General features: G+C 33.9%; 1 protein-coding gene across 1 annotated transcript; it reads left to right on the forward strand.

The window, feature by feature from the left end:
- Window positions 1-3,494: 3,494 nt before the first annotated feature.
- On the forward strand, window positions 3,495-18,086 carry LOC143554499 (cysteine-rich receptor-like protein kinase 2). Its single transcript, XM_077044238.1, has 8 exons — window positions 3,495-3,919; window positions 15,837-16,225; window positions 16,354-16,476; window positions 16,592-16,722; window positions 16,818-17,028; window positions 17,118-17,349; window positions 17,436-17,595; window positions 17,770-18,086. Exons 1-8 carry the CDS (start codon window positions 3,513-3,515, stop codon window positions 18,067-18,069), a joined length of 1,953 nt encoding a protein of 650 aa, XP_076900353.1. The 5' UTR covers window positions 3,495-3,512; the 3' UTR covers window positions 18,070-18,086.
- The last annotated feature ends 2,051 nt before the right edge of the window (window positions 18,087-20,137 follow it).

Below are 20,137 nucleotides of genomic sequence, written 5' to 3' on the forward strand. Positions count from 1 at the left end.
CATACCCAACATACTCCTAATAATATTAAAATTTTAGTACTAATAATAATATAAAAATGAATTTTTTAATGCTAACAATTATATGTTTAGAATAAAAATAATAATAATATAATAATTAATATTATGTAATTTCATATTATTATTTTAATAATATTTTAATAATAATAATTATTAATATTTAAATAGTATTTTAAAATTATTATTTTAATAATACTAATAGTATTTTAATAAATACAATAATAGTATTTTATTTTATTAACAATAATATTTTCATAACAAAAATATCTTAATAATAATATTAATATCTTAATAGTAATAATATAATAAAAATTTTAACAATAACGGTAACAGTACGGGAAATCTATTTTAAGTTTGGGAGGCCCGACGAACTAGGGTTACCGTAAAATGGTCGGTGCATAGACAAATTTCAAAAGTAAACCATTCACCAAATCTCTGTCATAACATCTACAACTATGTCCTAACATGTTGTAAATAAAGATAAAACGAAACCTGGTTTAACTCCAACACCGTTAGCACCGTCCGGCATCTCCTCGACCGTCGCCGGAAACATATATGGTTGTTGGTGTTGGTTGAATGAAGAGGGTGAGGGTGAGGGTGAGGGTTATGGGAAAAAAAAGTAAAAAAGAAATGGTGGTGAGGGAGGGGAGGGAGCCGGGCTCCAATAATATACAAAACACAATACGCCGCGTATAGGGCTATACGTGGCGTATTAGGGTACGATCTGACAATCCTATGACAGAGCCAGACTAGGACGTCAAATCATACCCTAATACCCCGCTTATAGCCCTATACGCGACGTATAGGGTAGGGTGGTGTGATAGAACCCTATTTTTAACTTTTCTTATTATTGTTTGGACTTTGTGGTAGTGATATGACATGTATTGTGTCATTGCATATGTCATTTTCTTCCAGTTACCGTTTGACGATAACGTTTTTGATTTTAGTGCCTAGAAAGTTGTAATAACTCCAAAAATGATAAATGACATTTGTGATTTTAGTGCCTAGAAAGTTGTAATAACTCCAAAAATGATAAATGACATTTGTCTGTGGATCAACTTATGTCAAACCCAATGTTTTTAGACCCGGCTCGGACGTCAATCCGGAAGTCTTACCGGGTCAAAGGTTGGACCGACCCAGGAAGGCGAACCGGTGTTTGACCCGGATGATGCCATAAATAATTTAACTATATATTTACGTATATATATAATTCATATACATATAAAAATAATAATAACCAAAAATAATAATAATAACAAACTTTAATGTTTATTTATGTTTTATACATTGCTTTTTAAATATATATAATTTATGTTTGATTAATAAAGACATTAATGAAGCTTGGTTGGTTGGCTCAAGGAGTAATTATTAAAGCTTCTATCTCTGAAATGACCCAAGTTCAAATCTTGGCATACGCATTTCATTTTGGATCTAATAAAGAGTTTTACCGGTCTGACCGGCCGGGTTTCAAAATAGTGGTTAAAACCTTTGTTTACAACTAAGTTGTCAATGCCAGCTTCCTAGTAAGTTTACAGAAACCTATGTTACGTCTTGATCTAGGCCGGATTGAATCTGTTGGGATCTAGGAAGAATATCGTGACACAAAGTTGATAAAAATATCAAATAACTTCTCTTATGTGACATAACTTTATATATACACACACACAAGTCTCAGAGTAAGTTGAGTCTTTCTCTCTCTCTCATCCTTAAACCAAAACTTTACAATAAACCCATCTTCCATCTCCCTTAAATCAATACTGGGTTAACCCTTAATTTTCCCTCCTGTTCATTATCCGATGCCAAGATTCTGGTGGCCGGGATTTGGGGTTTGAATCGGTTTTTTCAATTTCTTGCACACACATTGTGCTTCGATCGACTTAACAACCCAAAATTTTGCTAAACAAATCCATATTTTACTTGATTAATAATAATAATAATACCTCCGATATAACTAAACTCAGCGCTCATGTTTAAAGCACTCGAAATCGGAGACCCAAAGCTTCCAATTCCAGTTTTAAACAATACTAAACGGATTGGACGCATCATTCGGACGATACGCGACCTTCACGGATGGACCGAATTCGAAGAACGTAGCGAGGTTCAACGACAGCTCTTTTGATTCTCCGGCAACGATGCCAGATTGGAACGGCAAGCCGAGAATGTTGATCGGCACTTTTGCTCTTAAAAGTGGCTTTTGATCCTCTCGAAACTTCATTGAAGCTTTCATGGCTGCCGGAAATATATTAAGAATGGACTTGGAGGTGCACAAATCTGGGTTATAAAAACCAACGGCACCGGAGAGGTGCACAAATCCGGTGCCGGTAGGCGGTCGTAAGCTTCAACACAGGCTTTCATTGTTTAGAGGTGCACAAATCTGGGTTATATATTAAGTTTTAATTATTAAAATGTGTAATAGACGAAAATACCCCTTAAACTAACGACATATTTGGATGCCGTTAGACGGTGGGACGTAATTGGCCAATTTTGAAAACCGTGAGGACGAAATTGACAAAATTTCAAACTTTGGACTGAAGTGGCGAAAACAGCAAACCAGAGGGGCGAAAATGGCCATTAACTCTCTTTTCTTTTGTTATCTTGTCTTTTCTCTTCACTTTTCTTTTCCTTTTAACTCTTTCCAATTTGGAAAGATACAAAATCTTTTATTTTGCTCCTTATTTTCTCTCTCCTCCTCTCCTTTTCTTTCCTTTAATGAAACTCGAGAATACCCTTTTTATATTTTCATTTCTTAAATGAAACTCGGGAACACAACAAATTTTCCCCATCCCTCATTTTCCTTCTCTTTCCTCCTTTAAATGAAACTCGGGAACACAGTATTTAGGGTTTAAAATCATCAAAGAAGTCGAATGAAAAAGGTTCCTGTTTATGACTATAAACCATCACAAGCTAAACGGGTCGGGTTATAACCCATATGGCTAACATGGAAAAAAACCATTTTGCCAAGTGATTTAAAAAGGGCTGAGGGTGAATGTGAGTATCATGTGTCCAATATTGTATCTTTTTATCAGATGGTCGATTAATTAATTGGTATATAGATGGGATATTATTATCTTCAAAATTTTCGTATTACTTAAAAATATGAAAGCTATAAATTTTAGCCCGTCAAACAAACAGACACTATTTTATTACTATTGTAATACTTTTGCTATAGCTATAGGAATTAAATTTCTTATTTATACGTAATTTCAATTATATTTGATTTCACAAAATTGTTTTAATTACATTTCCTAAATCTTAATTATCAACTATTAAATTTAAAATTTTATTTACTATCAAGTATAATACACGAATTTCTAACATAATACTAACAATAAATACTACATGTTTGGTTGCCATATCCAACGTTGACGGAAGACCTCGCAAAACTTGAGTCAAGTCTTATATGGATTATGAGATATTTTTCTTCTCAGTGGGTAAACTAATTAATGAGTTGAGTGGAAAACTAGAAGGCAAAATACATCTGAACAAAAAAGCAGATGAACACGAAACAGGTGGAAAACAGGCAGGTGTCATGGAGGCTAGCCAGCCTGCTAGCGGTAGTGGTGGTGCTCGTAACCATGGTGGAGCAAGGGACATCACAACCCACTGACAGAAATAGCACTCTGATAAGATATTATTGTAGCATGTACAAAGGTTTAAACGAGAGGTATTTCTTGAGCAACCTTAACACCACCCTGTCTAGCCTCCGTAGGCGGTTAACCACAAGCGGCTTCGCCACAGCGCGCACTCTGCTCAATGGTGAGTCGGTATGGGGCCTTGCTTGGTGCAGGGGATATCTTTCCGTACCAGACTGCCTGTATTGTTTCGACTATGCTGTTGATCAGTTAAAAGTATGTGGTCTTGCCAATGGTGCTCAAATTATTTACAGCGACTGCCAACTCAGGTGCTTGCATTTAATTTCTGCCAGTATAAAAAAATGGAAAATTCTTAAAATAGCTCAACTTAAAAAAAGAAATTAAAAAATAAACTTCTTTTTTTCAAGATTTCATAAAGTCCCTCCAAAACTTGTCTCAGAACCCGTCGACGGGGAAAAGTTTTAAACCAAGTTCTTCATCTCCGACGAGTTTTATTTGAGCCAATCAAAACCATCCACTAGTTTCAAATCCGTTTTCGCTGATAAGTTTGAACGAAATCCGTCTTGTACAACAACTTTTGAACCAAACTTAGTTATTCTTTTTATTTTAATATTCAATTATTATTAAACAGAATTACAAATTTTGTCCTTTAAACATAGTTAACTTATGAATTGTGTCCTTTAAAATGTTTACTTTCAGTCTTTGTCCTTTAAATAACAAAGTGTCTGTTTTATGTCCTTTACACTAACAGCCATCCAAAAGTCTAGTTAAGTGGGGGCATGTGCCTAACATGTGATCGGTACAATTAGAGCTGTTCAAAAATATCGCAGCTCGAAGCTTGCTCGGAGAAAGCTCGGAGAAAGCTCGCTCGAAATCGGCTCGATTGTAAACGAGCCAAGCTTGAGCTAGCCCCGGCTCGACTCGAGGTCACTCGATAAGCTCGAACTATTTTATTTTAATTTATTATATATAATATATAACATACATATAATTATCTAGCCCAGTTATTCAACATATGGGCTTCTCTCTCTCAACCTAATACAATATACAAATACCCACCCACAAGCCCACAACCCCTATCACCCATTCGGCCATTCATCGTCACATTTGTTTCAACCATTTTTTCAACCCTAATCAGTAATCTCACTTCTCAATATCTCACTCACGAACACCGCAGCTGCTCAGCTTATTCTGATGATCGCCCGCTGCATGCCGTCGCTCTGCTTATTCTGATGGCCGTCTCACACCGCAGCCGCTCAGTTTATTTCGATAATCGGTCGCTGCACGCCGCTCTGCTTATTCCGATAGCCGCCGCACGCCGCCGCTCTACTTATTCTGATGGCCGTCTCACGCCGCACGCCGCTCTGCTTATTCTGATGATCGGCCGCTGCACGCAGCTCTACTTACCTGCTTTTTCCGCCACCGACCATTTCGTCACCAATACGCTCAACTGTTGCTATCAATCACCAATTGTTATTATTAGTTATTACCGGTAAAGTCGAGCCAATCGAGCCGAGCCAGCTCGATTTAAAACCGAGCCAAGCTTGAGCTCCTATTTTCAGCTCGATTGAATATCGAGAATCGAGCTCGAGCCGAGCCGAGCCAGCTCGATTAAATATCGAGCTCAAGCTGGTTTTGGCTCGGGCTCGGCTCGTGAATAGACCTAGGTACAATGGTAATTTCCACCTCTTAAATAAACTACTCATTAAATTTTAAAAACAAAATAACAATAAAATAAAAATCTTATAAAAGAAATCACAAATGATAACAAAAGAAATTTTGGACCCCACCCACCCTGTTCAACCCACCATCACGACAATTCCATGGCTGACCGACATCACCGACCCTTAATCTAAAAATTCACCCCAGCCAGCAAAAGTAGTTACGATAAAAAAAATAAAAGATTTAAAGAAATCCAACCATCCCAACAACAACACTTCTATCATCTCCGACCACACTACCAACTTGTCACACCCCAACCTAAGGCGGAAATGTCGAGGCGTGATCCGATTGCTCACAGCTCGAAGATACCATCATACATAAAATGTGATAATATTTAATTAATTATTTTATTGAAAATAAATACACACAATATCCAAATAGAACAAACAATTTAAATACATGAATGTAAGCTCAAATAACGATTATCTTGTTTATATCCTAAGATCTTGTCTAAGTGTCTAACTTCAATCTTCAAAACAAAGCATCTTGCATATGCGTAGAAAATGGAGTTTGTCAACAACACATGTTGAGTGAGATGATCACCAATTTTGACACAACAAATAGTTATATAATAAATAAATAATAAATGATAAATATTAAATACGCAAACAAACCCATGTGATAGCAATCAATGAAATCATAACAAAACATATATCAACCATAAACACAACCAAAGACCAACCCAAGACTTGCTAGTGTGCCAATGAATCGTTGCCAAATCGAATCGGGCATTGATTACGATGACTAAAGTTGTCGTTTTACCTGCGCCAAGCGAATCGGGCTTCGATTACTAAGACGGTCGTATGATCATACTAATGAGAACCCTATACAATGGGATATGTTGGACCTCTCCGAATGTTGTTAAGTAAACAATTAAACATCTAGCAATTAGCAAATAACATTCAACTGATATTCACACAATGATTTTGTTTGCGAGTTTGTGTATATATATAGGATAGAAAATATGAGTAAGTACGCATATGTCCCCAAAACGTTTGAAAATAGTGTATAAAAAGGGGAATGATCAAACTCATCTAAGATTAATGACAAACGATTAATAAATGCGATTAAACGAGCTAACGAATAAGCGAGTCGTCCACTACACGTCAAATGTTATAATCAATCAAAACCTAAATCTTTGATATATGATAATATAAATAAAAACGAACTCGTGGCCGCTGGAATCAATCCAAACGGACGTTTAGAACTCAAGTTATGTTATAATTAAGATTTAAGCGAGCTGGTACTGACCAGAATCTGAACAGCGAGTCGGAAGTCGGGTTTTGGTCAGTAGCCTTAAAATTTCATTACAAGAATAAAATTCTTCTGGACCGAACGTTGAATCCAACCAGAAGTATGAGAAAATGTTAAGTCAAACTAGGTGACTATTTTGCCCTTTAACGAGTTTTACACGATTTGACCAGTCAACATCCCTCAACCACCGAAATTGATTGAAGGTTATTGACTAGAGAATATGTATGAACGATTCATATGTTTACAACTTACCCGGAAAGTGAAAGAATCAACAGATACGAAGAGTCAAAGATCCTAAAGCAAGCAAAGTCAACCGTGTATGCGCGTATCTTCAACAATAATGCAAAAAACCGAAGAGTTTGATGAAGGTTGGAGGTAGGTGAAGGCTGGAGACTCTCTCTAGGGCTAGGATCAAGTTTGTGGCAGAGAATTATGATGTGTTTATATAGAGATTACAAAAACGAATCATATTTGGAAGATTTACTCGTTTAAGTAACTAAATACGATATTAATGACCAAATCAATGAAATAAGTTGTAGATTTCGTGCATGATCAGTAATTTATGAATATGAACATGTATTTTAGTTATAATCCTTCTCTTGGACCTTAATTTACTCGATTTATGTCAAAAATAAGCGATTTGGATGCTAAAAACAAATTAGGAAACAAAATAAGCTATTTAATGAGAAAATCTAGTACAATAACTAACAAAATTTGGCTTGGACACCAAGAAAACGAAATTGGACCAGCTATAACATTTCTTGGAGTTTAAGTTTCGTTAATTTAATCGAAAATAGGAAAGGATTGGCAAAATTAGTCCCTATAGTTCCCGAAAATGCGATTTTTCGCCGTTTTTAGCGATTTTAAGAGTTTCTAAGGATTATTTTCATGGTCGAAAGTTATGGAATTATAAAATAAGTTAACCAAGTTAAATACAAGTTTTAATTAGTTAAAAGATCCGAATTACATTCTCGAATCGGTTTAAACAAATACGAAAAATCCGAGATGTTACACAACTCAGCAAAATCCCTTCGTACCCAAATTGAAACCCTTGAAAAATTGAAGCCCTAACCGAACAACAAGTCTCATCAGTGTTTGGGCGTTTTTTCTTCCTCGTCGTCGCCGCTGGAAAAACAAAACCAAGTGGTGTTGAACAACGTTGTGCTTAGCGTCGTCGTTTTCACGATGTAGCCTAGGCTGTATGGATCACGGTGGAGAGGTGTGGTGTTGCTGGGGGAGGTGGGCTCCGGAGGTAGTGAGCACCCACATTATTTATTTCTTGTTCCTGAATGGTGGTGGCTACAAACATTATTTATTTATTATTATTTTTTAATTCAAGTGAATGTGTAATTACCATCGTACTCATCACATGTTATGCACATGCACCCACCTAACTGGACTTTTGGATGATCGTTAGTTTAAAGGACAAAAAACGACACAGTTTATCATTTAAAGGATAATGAGTGAGAGCAAACTTTTTAAAGGACCCAATCCATAAGTTAACTATGTTTAAAGGACAAAATTTGTAATTTTGTCTTATTATTATTATTATTATTATTAATTTTACTCATTTTAAATTTTCTTTTATAACTTTAAAATACAATATTTTTAAAAAATTTTGAATATACTGTTGAGACGATATTATTTTTATCTACGTGCCAATATAAATTTTACTTCAAACCGATTTAGGTCAAATTTATGTCGAAACATTCAATAAAAACTTGACCCGACTCAGTTATGAATTAAATTTATGTCGGCATGTAGATAAAAATAAGGACGTCTTCAACGATATATTCGATATTTTATAAAACTATATAGTTCTAAACTTATAAAAGAGAAACTAAATATGAGTAAAACTAATTATACTTAATTAAATATTAAAAAAATAACTAAGCTTGGCTTAAAAGTTGTCGTCCAAGACGGATTCATTCAAAAATCATCAGTGAAGACAGATTTTATTTAAAACTCATCGGTGCAAACGAATTTGAAACAAGTTGATGGTTTTGATTGGCTCAAACAAATCTCGTCGGAAGACGGATTTTGTTCAAAACTTGTCTCCGTCGATGGGTCTTAGCGGAACTTTATGGAATCTTATAAAAAAAATAATGATATTTTTGGTTTCTCTCTGTTAAATTGTGCCATTTAAAAAATATAATTAAAAAAATTTCTTGAATTCGTCCGAATTTATGAACTTCAAAATATAGGAAAAGTTCAAAATGTAAAGGGAGACAAAAATAAGCAGTGTGAGAATAATTTGTGACCACAAAAAAACCACTCAAAAAAATAATTACTAAAATATAAATAAAAAACGAAAAAATTAGAAACTAAACTGTTTCTCCTGTCAATCTTGTTCCAAGAAAAAAAACACGAAAGGACACAATGCCGAGAAAAAAAGACACAATGATGAAAATAAACTAAAAGAACAATGAAAAATAAAAAAGACACAATAGATCGCAAAATATAACACAACGTCGAACAAAACATAACACAATATCAAGAAAAAAAAACACAATCAATGACGAAATAAACACAATAATAAACAAAAAGACACAATGATCTTTTTTGCTCAACACTGTATTTTTTTAATACGGGGAAGACGGTGGAAACATTTTGTGTTTTTACTTTTTTCGTTTTCTTATTTAATTTTGAGTTATGATTTTTTTATTCATTTTTTATTATTTCTTTAAGAGTTTTTTTTCCTACAAATCCTTATTATCCTTCCCATTTTTGTCCCCTTTTATAGAATAAACAAGGGAAAATTCCCAAAATAGCTCATTCTGGAGAGATAATCCCTAAAATAGCTCAAAAGTCTTGATTAGTCTAAAAGAATTTGGACGGAGGAGACACATTGAGAGTAGATCTTTATTATGAGGGATCAGGCCAAACTCTTAAAAATATGGAGGGAGCATACCAAATATGAGAATAATTTTGATTGATAAAGCCAAACTTTTGAAAATATTGAGGAAGCATGCTATATTTTTTTCTTAACTTTTCTTCTCAAAAGACAGTATTCCCAGACGGTTTTATTATGTTTTCTACCTAGGCCGTACAAATTTTCAATTTATTGGAAAATGTATCTTTTTAATTTCGTATTAGAAGACGCATTTCAGAAAAATTTGTTCTAAGGAGACGAGATTTTTTCTTTTTCCTTCCTTGTCCGTCCTGATCATATACTTTTATAAGATACATTTGCTTCTTCATCATTTATACGAATTATCATCATCGGATCATCTTTCACCTCTTATAATTTGTTCTTGAATCCAAAATGATGAATTTTAAGAGGGGAGATAATGTGGAGGTTATCGATATGGGTTCTGGGTTCATTGGTTCCACGTCATTTAACCAATCATCACAATTCATACTCTTACATGAAATTCCAACAAGAACAAACAAACATCTAACTAGAACACTAATAACACTAAGAGTAAAGTGCTAAAATCGTCCTTGAGGTTTGATCATTTTTGCGACTTTCGTCCAAAATATTTATTTTTTGCATCTGGACCATTTGAGATTTTCCAATTGTTGCCAATATCATCCAAATCGATAATTCCGTTAATCTTTTACTGTTAAATCAGGGGTAACATTGTCTTTTTATTTATTATCTATTAAACAAAAATAAAAAACTTGAACAAATATTATTATTACTATATGTAATTATTATATTATTAATACTACTATTATATATATATTAAAAAGCAAAAGTTGGTTAACTCACAAAAGTTATTATTCATGAGCATTAACCACTAACTTTTATACATATGTGTATAGAAGTTATCTTTTCACATTGGTAGTTCAAACTTCAATAGATTTTATACATATTAGTCCCTTCTAATATTTTTTTTGTGTACATGTATATCATTGTTCATTGTATGTGTGTTTTTATTTGTTTGTACCATGCAATGATGGTTAGCAACTTCTATTAATTTCTACTTCACTAGGAAACGACGGTGACCAACCGTTTCCTATCAACCAACATGACAGCATCATCTAGCAGTTCGCCGGTGACAACGAACAACACCAGTTTCACAACTCCTTACCAAGTGTTTAATTCCCTTTTTATCCTTCTACATCGCCTTCAAACTTGCTTATCTTCTATGATGCCCGGTACTGATTGCCGTGTGTTGTTTGGGGGTTTATACCATTGTTTTTCTTAGTTATTGATTGACATATACAACTCTTAACAATTTGGGTTAGAGTTCATGTATGTTGTTCAGGGCTTCTAAGTTACGTATATACTAGCCACAATTATATTAACCATTCAACACAGTAACAAATAAACAAAATTTCTCTTCGACTGCTATTGTATACATGATTTTTATAATTCAAAGGCCTGTAAGTATCATCATATTAGATTTCATCATTGTTTAGAGCATTAAATTATCAATGTATACAAACACAATTCTGGAAATACAAAATGACGAGAGTTATTTTATGTTGCCTTCAGGTATTATGAAAGTGTCATTGCTTTACTAAAAAAACATAACATAATTCAGGTGTTTGTTACATGTTAAACTTTCTACGCATTCGAATTCATAATGCAAACTCGACCCCTTTTATGATTTAGCACGCCTGCTGCAACGCGCGGGTAATAATACTAGTTTGTTATATTATATTATTAATACTACTATTTGTTATTTAAATATTGATCCGTAAGGGTTAGGTTATAATAGGAAGTATACTTTTTGTAGGAAGGATAAGAAGTAATCTTGTCAATTGATTTTGAATATGGAGGGTTGAGATTAGTTTAGGGGGAAATCAAGTGTGAACACAAGGTAAATGGCATAAAAAGAATAACACATTTGTTGATTTTGTCTCTCCATATGCAAGTCACATGCCAAATTCCCCCATCATTTTAAAACATCCATAACTTTTTTTTACGACGTTTTTATTGAAAAACAAATTCACCATAATAACAAGTGTCTTTTTATCTTTTATATGAGTACCAAATTGTAATATAAAAATTAAAAAAAAAATTAGTGGGTTTTTTACAAATCGTATTTTACCGAATTGTGTTTTACAAAATTGTGTTATACAATAGTATTTTTCATTGTGTTTTTTCCATTGTGTTATTTACATTGTGTCATACAATTGTGTTTTTTATTGTATTTTTATCATTGTGTTTTTTTTTCATAGTGTATTTTTCCATTATGTTTTTCATAGTGTTTTTCATTGTGTTTTTCGGACTTTTCCGGCGAGGTGGTGGCAGTGGGTGACGGTTGTGGTGGCAGTGGGCGGTGGAGTGGTGGTGGTTGTAAGAGATGAGTGAAGATGTAATTGGGTTTTTGAAATTAATTTAATTGGGTTTTGAGATTAAAGTAAGTGGGTTTTGATATTAAAGTATTAGACTAAAATACCCTCCTTCCTAGCCTTCTTAGAAAAATCAAACTTCTTATTTGAACCTAACCTGATCCGTAAATCAAACATGAAAGAGGTCTGATCCTCATCCTTTTCAATCCAGTGCTACCAACCTTCTCCGGCCACCACCAATCATCACCACCTTCCCCGGTCACCACCACTTCCACCATCTCTCTTTAAAGGACTTGGGATGCACCAAGATAACAAAAACAGTGATAAAAATGTTTTCATCTTCTTTATTACAATTAAACCCTAGAATCACCTTCCACGATTTCAATATTAAAATTCGAGTATGATAGTAACAGAGGATGTTCAGTAATATGGGGCTTTGAATTACTAAATGGATATGAACATAACGACATTAAACTTACCTGGAAACGGTGCTGGACTTGATGGTCGGCGTTCTTGGCCAGAAAACTTGCAGCGGCGGACAAAAGCCGATAACAGGCCAACAGGGTTCGAGTATGGAGATTCGGTATTTATAGGCTCAAACACAGCTTACCGATTTTCCCTAACTTCCCCTCGATTAATTGTAGCACTAATAATAGTTTCAAGGTTCAAATCATCTCGTTTGGTTTCAAGTTTTGAGTCAAGAGGTGTAGTTAGTTGATTGGTCGGGTCTTGATTCGAGCGTTTATGGCTTGCCGGAGTAACCAGACGGTGGCCGGAGATGGTGCCGGAAAGACGACGCTGGGAAACAAGGAGACAAAATTTCATGTTAACCCCTTAACTTTATAAAACATTTCATCTTAAGCCCCTTGTTTTTTAAAACATTAAAAAGTTCCATAATATTAAATATCTGAAAAGACACATTTACCCTTGACTTCACGATGAAGTTAAACGGAGTTAATAATTTGGACGACTTTGGCAACTATTGGGAAACCTCAACGGTCCATATGCAAAAAAGAAGCTTTTTGAATGAAAGTCGCAAAACTGAACAAACCTCAGGAACGATTTTGTCACTTTACTCTAACACTAATTTTCAACAAGAAAAAGAAGATGAACTTCCATTATTGTTTTGCCATTTATCACCATAACAAACCACAACATTATCAAATTCCATGTCTTAATCAAGTAACATCGAACGAAATTGAAGAAGAAGATGAAGATGAATATAAGGGATAATAAGACAAAATGGCAAAAGACGTCCTTTACGTTTGACCTGATTTTCATTAGACGTCCTTTAATGAAAGAAATAGTAAAAGGCATAACTCATGTTTCAAATTTGTTTCACTTTACGTCCTTTATCACTAACCCAGTTAATTTTTCTTGTTAAATATGGTCACGTGCCTTGCACATGAGGGCATTGTGGTCATTTTACCCCTTTAAGGACTGTTTCTGTAATTAGACTAAACATTTGACCTTTTGAAAAAATACTTTTATTTTCAATAAAATAAAAAAAATACAAATAACCCATCTCTCTCTCACACACACCTCTACCACATATCCGCCATCCACCATTTCATTTTCTTCGACAAATACCACCCTCTCTAGCAGTTGTAAACCCTAATCCGGCCACCAATTTCAAATCATGTCACTAAATAGAGTGGGAATAGCGAAGAGGTACTCACGTTATCCCTAAGCGAGTTTCAGGCGTAATTGCAGCAACAGTTATGGTGGATTTGCGTTTTCCGTTCACCCACACTGCTCAAATATATGTTCTCTACTCACTTACACCAAACCGCCACCACACCAACCATGATGAAATGTTTTGATGCAATTTGTTTCAAATCTGCACAATAGTTCGATTCCATTCCTTGGTGGAAGTGGTGGCTGGCATGATGAGAATTGAGGGCAGGGGAGAGGCGGAGGTGTGACGGTCGGTGGCGGCGAAGGATGACGTGTTGCCGGAAGGCTAACATTGTCAGAATCCCCTAAAAAAATCCGTCATCGGAGGATGATGTGTTTCAAATTGGGTTTGGAGAAATTTGAATAAATCGAAGAAAGGAAAAAATCGAAGAAAAGAAAAGAAAAATCTCGTCTCCTTAAAACAAATTTATCTGAAATGTGTCTTCCAAGACGAAATTAAAAAGACACATTTTTCAAGAATTTGAAAATTTGTACTGCACAGGTAGAAAACATAATAAAACCGTCTGGGAGACTGTCTTTTGAGAAGAAAAGTTAAGAAAGAAATATAACATACTCCCTCAATATTTTAAAAAATTTAGCCTTGTCCATCAACATCATTCCCATATTTGGTCCGCTCCCTTCATATTTTTAAGAGTTTGGGCCTGCTCCCTCATAATAAAGATCTTCTCCCAATACGTCTACTCAGTCCAAATTATTTAAAAACAATCAAAACTTTTAGGCTATTTTGGAAATTCTCTCTATAAAATGTGCTATTTTGAGAATTTTCCCAATAAACAAACTCTCAAAACATTAGCACTTTTATAAATTAAAGCATCAGGACCGGCCACACTTTGGCCTATGATTTAAGAAGTGAATGCGTTTAAATAAGGTTTTTTTAAATTGATTATCCGGATATAGTGGTTTTTTTTTCTTTCTTTTTGGATGTCCATAGTTTTCTTATTGAAATAAACAAAATCTACATATTTTAATAAAATAAAATAATTGAAAACAAATGTCACTTGAAGATTCATTCATAGTCTAAATTTTCCGTCTAATTTTTTATTTTTAATGAAAACATATTTATATCAGTTTAATCAAAACATAACAATCAATCCAATAGCTAATTACATAAATTATAGGGATTAAAAATATACAAGTATTTATGTCAATATAATTAAAATATTCATACTTTTATTAAAAATCAGATATAACTTTTTTTATTAAATCAATTTATATACACTTTTGAGTGTCCGGGATGAATGTGATAAAAGTAAATGAACGATATTTATGAGTCTAAGATGATAAGGGTAAAAAGGAATTGTAAATGAATAGCAATTTTATTCTCACATATTCATTCAAACTCCATGGATCCATGAAGTTTTCATTCATCTCTTTCAAAACCGTAATATAAAAGCGTGCTTTATTCATGCTAATTTTATATATGATATTTTTTTTATGTCATTCATAATTAAGCATCTTATCATCTTTTGTTAGAATTCACCGTCCTATTAAAAAATATAATTATAACTTATAAAATCAATAGGTGTATTTTTTTATGATTATGAAGAAATTAAGTGAGAATACACAACATATTCGTATAAATATTCCATTAGAAAATATAATTTGAACTTATAAAGCCATTTAATTTGATAAATATAGTTTTTTTAATTAAACATTTAATTTTATAACTTAACCATATTTATTTTCAGCATTCCGTATATCACACGGTTTCTAAAGATTTTACTTATAATTTATAAACAAAAAACTTTTCCAAATATAGTTTTTCATTTCCTTTTGAATGGCCACAGTTTTCTTATTGCAAAAGCAGTGTTCTTACCGATGTGGTCTGTGGTCTAATCCTTAACGTTGGTTACACTGTGCCGGCTCATTAAGGGCCTAGTGCTACCATGGCTGGGTTAGCGAGGCAATTAGGCTTAACTAGGAAATGGTGGGGTCACCTCTAAATAAACAATTGAACTTTTTTTTCTTTTATTAAATGCCAAGTTAAATCGCAATACATGAGTTAACGGGTGAGCTAATTAAAACACCATATAGGACTACCTATATGGTAGATAACTAACCCAGTCATGACAACTTAGGTTTAAGCCAACTGAATGAATATTTTGTGTGTCATCTGGTATTCTATATTTGCTTTTCCTTTTTCTTTTTGTCTAATGTACAAAGAGTAGCAGCAGTACTATAGTAGTAGTAGTAATAATAATAATAATAATAATAACAACCATACCATCATCTTGGGTCCGCAGCTTTAATGTTGAAAAGGTAATAAGCTTCAAGCCAATTAAAGTTGAAGATCTTTTGATGTAGGTATGAGAACAATAACTTCTACTCTGAGGCTAATACTCGGGCAGGTGTGGTATTATGTAACAACACAACAGCGCCTCAGCCTATAGGATTCCAAAAGGCCACAACAAAGTTATTGTCAGACCTTCAAATTGCTGCACCAAGAGCATCCAACTATTATGCAGCTTCGACAAGAAAAGTATCTAGTAATGCAACCGTGTATGCCTTTGCCCAGTGTCATCTAAACATAAGCCAAAGCGTTTGTTTAAAATGCTTACAGATGACAACCGTGTATGGTTGTCTTCCTAGTGTATCTGGGCAGGCAATGGACAATGGATGCTTCATGAGGTATGATAGGACTCCATTTTTTGGACAAAGCGAGACAACTGACATTTCATCTCTCCTGTGGGACGGTGAGACCTCTACTCCGATTAAAAGCATTTTTCAAAGTAGCTAGCCATGCATATATCTTTGTGTTTTTATTCACTAGTTATGTAGTTTTTATCTACGAATAAACATTTAGCATGTTTATAACGTACAGGAGATTCAAGCGAGAAACAATTAATAATTGGAGGAGTTATTGGAGGTGTAAGCTTTCTGTTGCTTCTACTTGCAATTTTCTTATGGCGTTGCAGATCTATGAAGGCTGGTAGAGGCCAGCAAGGTACACACAAGATGAATTTCAACATAAAACAGTTTTAAGTCTTTAAGGTGTATGTCTATCGGATATTTTACATGCTCTCTAAAAAATATTTCAAACTTTGTTGCCCAATTGATAGATAAATCAACTGGATCAGTAGAGTTGTTGGAGGGTCCTGCAAAATATAAATACCCGGATTTGAAAGCAGCGACTAATAATTTCAGCGATGAGAACAAACTTGGAGGGGGTATTTTTGGAGAAGTATATAAGGTATTACGAAAGTACGTTTTTGTGACAGAACTATACTTAATGTACACGATGCTCCATTATCCAATTCATTGTTTGTGTTTGGTGACACTTACCAGGGAACTCTTAAGAATAAGGATGTGATTGCAATTAAGAAAACCAATATGACCTCTAGAAGAAGAAAGACGCACTTTTATGACCAACTTAAGATCTTAAGTAATGTTCATCACCGGCATCTTGTACGTCTACTAGGATATTGTAGAAAAGGTGCCCAGTTATTCCTTGTACATGAGTACATGGAAAATCATAGCCTCGATCAGTTCCTCTTTGGTGAGAAGCACTGTGTTTAGTTTTTGAACAAACTGGATTTTCAAACTATTAACATCTTTGTATAGTTGGTAACGTATTTTATGTGATAGGTGACAAAATGATGTCTTTAAGCTGGAAACAGAGGATAGGTATAATCTTTGGGACAGCAAGAGGTCTTGCATATCTACATGAACAGTACCATGTTACCATCATCCATAGAGATATAAAAACAAGCAACATTTTACTTGACAATGAATTCCAGCCAAAAATTTCAGATTTCGGGATGATAAGACTACTACCTGAGGATATGTCTCATGTCAGCACTGAATTGGCACAGTCATTGTATGCTTATATCAATATGGGAATTAACAAATAGTGCCTTTTTTGTGATAAATGTGTTACCAATATAAATTTTCAAATGTTGCCAGGAATAATGGTTATGTAGCACCTGAATATGCCAATTATGGACACTTATCTGAGAAGGTTGATACATACAGCTACGGTGTTTTGGTCCTTGAAATTATTAGCGGAAAGAGATACAAAGATGTCATAGATGATAAATTAGTCACTCTAAACCTTCTTGATCATGTAGGTGCATCAAAATTAAGGTTTTATTTCTTTAGACCATTTTAGTGATTTATGGTTTCAATTAGTTATATACATAGGCACAATTATTAGTTAATGCTAATATGTTATATGATGACGTGATAACTACTGTTAAGTGTGCTCTTATTAACTTTAATGTTGTTATATGTATGACAGGCATGGAAACTATATGAGAGTGGCACACATCTAAATCTGGTCGATGACAAACTAGACCCTAGTGAATATGCAATAGAAGATGCAACTAAAATCATAGAGATTGCATTGATGTGCACTCAACCAACTGTTTCATCTAGACCAGCAATGTCTGAAGTGGTTACTTTTCTTAGTGATAAAACACTTGATGAAATGCCACCGGTAAGGTCTACCAATACAAATGATGAGGTGAAGATTCAAGTTTCTATGGAATCATCAATATCCTATGCAACTGCCTCAACAATTCACCTTTCAGGACGTTAGAGTTCTCTTTTCCTACAACATTTTCTGGTTATAAGTTGTATAAGTATATGCAATAAGATATTAATAAATATGAAGTTGCAGTCACCCAAGAGAGAAGAAGCTACATGTTACATTAAAACCATAAAGGTTTGTCATAATGTAATTATTATCTAATTAGTATATTTCACAACTTTGCCATTTGCTTATGGATTGGTCTGTCAACATAACTTTCTCTTTTGGCTGGTTGGTTGTGATGCTATCTTATACGATGAGGTCCGTTTGTTTCCTGGGTTCGAGTATCAGCTATGGCAATTGCTGGTAGCTCTACTTATTTATTTATTTACTAGTTTGAGACCCGTGTATTATACGGAAAATTAATAAAAATTATAATATTTAAACATTAAGCAAAATACAACAAATAACACATAACACAATTATCATATATTATTAATACAATTACAACTTACATTAAAATTGCAGGAATTACAAAACAACCATTATGCAACTATTTTACAAATAAGAAAAAAATTCCCTGTGCACTACATTTGTGGTTGTATTGGTCAGATTACTTTGTTTATCAAGAATCATAATCTTTAGCCCACACTTGCTTGTAATTCTTGACAAGGCGACATATAGCTGTCCATGTGAGAACACGGGTTCTTTCAAATACAAACCAACCCTAGATAATGATTGACCTTGGCTTTTGTTTATGGTTATCGCAAAACATACTGCAAGGGGAAACTATCGTCTTTGAAACTTATATGCTATTTTGTTGTCTGTTGGAGCAAGTGGTGATCTATGGATCAAAATTCTATGTCCAATGTTAGTTTCAAAAACAATTTTTGCTTCAACTACATGAGTACCTAAAGATATAATTTCTAGTCGACTACCTTTACATAAGCCTTTTTTCTGGTTAAGATTTCTAAGGAGCATAACAGGAACACCGGTTTCAACTTGATATTACAAAAACCGGTTTGTAGTTATAAACCACCGGGTTATGACCGGTTTGGAGTTTTTTTTAGCTAAAACCGGTTTGAACCCGATATTTTGGAACCGGTTAGACAATAACAGGTTTCATCCAGTTTAAAACCCGTTTATAGCTCAAAACTAATTTACAGCTCACATATCATATCCATTTATAGCTCATTGACCATTCCTTGTAATGCCCCATTGAAAAATCAATTTATTGTAAAGGAAAATATGATTGTAATTATAATAATGATATTAACAGTTGCATATGTTACAATAAGAAAGATATTTTCGAACCGGTTAGTCAAAAGCAGATTTAACCCGGTTTAAAACCCGTCTGTCTATATACGTCAGCTTTAAAACTAATTTGTAGCTCACATATCATATCAATTTATAGCTCATTAACCATTCCATGTAATGCCCGATTGAAATTTGGAAATCAATTTATTGTAAAGAAAAATAGGAAATATCAATTGGAAATCAATATATGGTAATTAGTTCCAGCCGTAATGGCAGTATCAATACATAGAGACCAACACTGATCGGATAATATAAATTGATGTAAGTGTTGGTTGACGTACGTGAAGACCCAAATCTATTGGTAGCATATGGTAAGTAAAAGATTCTTGTAATGCTTTGGTTGACAGTTTCTCAAGGTTATAAAAAAAGATGATGATATATACAATCTGTCAAAACTTCTTTATAAAATATAGGCCTTTAAAGTGTAAAGAACCGGACGTTCAATGAACTGATCGGGTTTAAACCCAAAACCGGTTTGTGCACCTCTAGTAGCAAATGGGTCAACTACTATTTTAAAAAGGAAGCGGTAAATAGCAAATGTTGTTTAATAATTTATTGTTGTTGTATAATAAAGGAAAGTAACTAAAATGAAAAGTGACATACATTTACACTAAATGTGTCAACGGACGCATCAACAGTAATGGAGTCGGATTCTTGATGCTATTGAATGAATTAAACAAACAAATGTAAATAAAACTAAACAAATCAAAATATCAATTGATTTGAATTGGAAATAATTATTCTTTAAAAAGTGTTGATTGGCCATGGAAAGTTTATGGGATTTTTACATATTTCCCCTTCCTAAACCTTTGAAATTACA

Source organism: Bidens hawaiensis, unplaced genomic scaffold (assembly GCF_021521415.1).
Source record: "Bidens hawaiensis isolate Kalapana, Puna unplaced genomic scaffold, B.hawaiensis_p1.1 tig00017718_1, whole genome shotgun sequence".
Classification (NCBI taxonomy): Eukaryota; Viridiplantae; Streptophyta; class Magnoliopsida; order Asterales; family Asteraceae; genus Bidens; species Bidens hawaiensis.

Coding starts and splice junctions, on each gene's coding strand:
- LOC143554499 (XM_077044238.1), top strand. CDS start 3,513: ATGAACACGAAACAGGTGGAAAACAGGCAGGTGTCATGGAGGCTAGCC. Junction 16,226..16,353: donor TTCATCTCTCCTGTGGGACG/GTGAGACCTCTA, acceptor TATAACGTACAG/GAGATTCAAGCGAGAAACAA. Junction 17,596..17,769: donor CTCTAAACCTTCTTGATCAT/GTAGGTGCATCA, acceptor TATGTATGACAG/GCATGGAAACTATATGAGAG.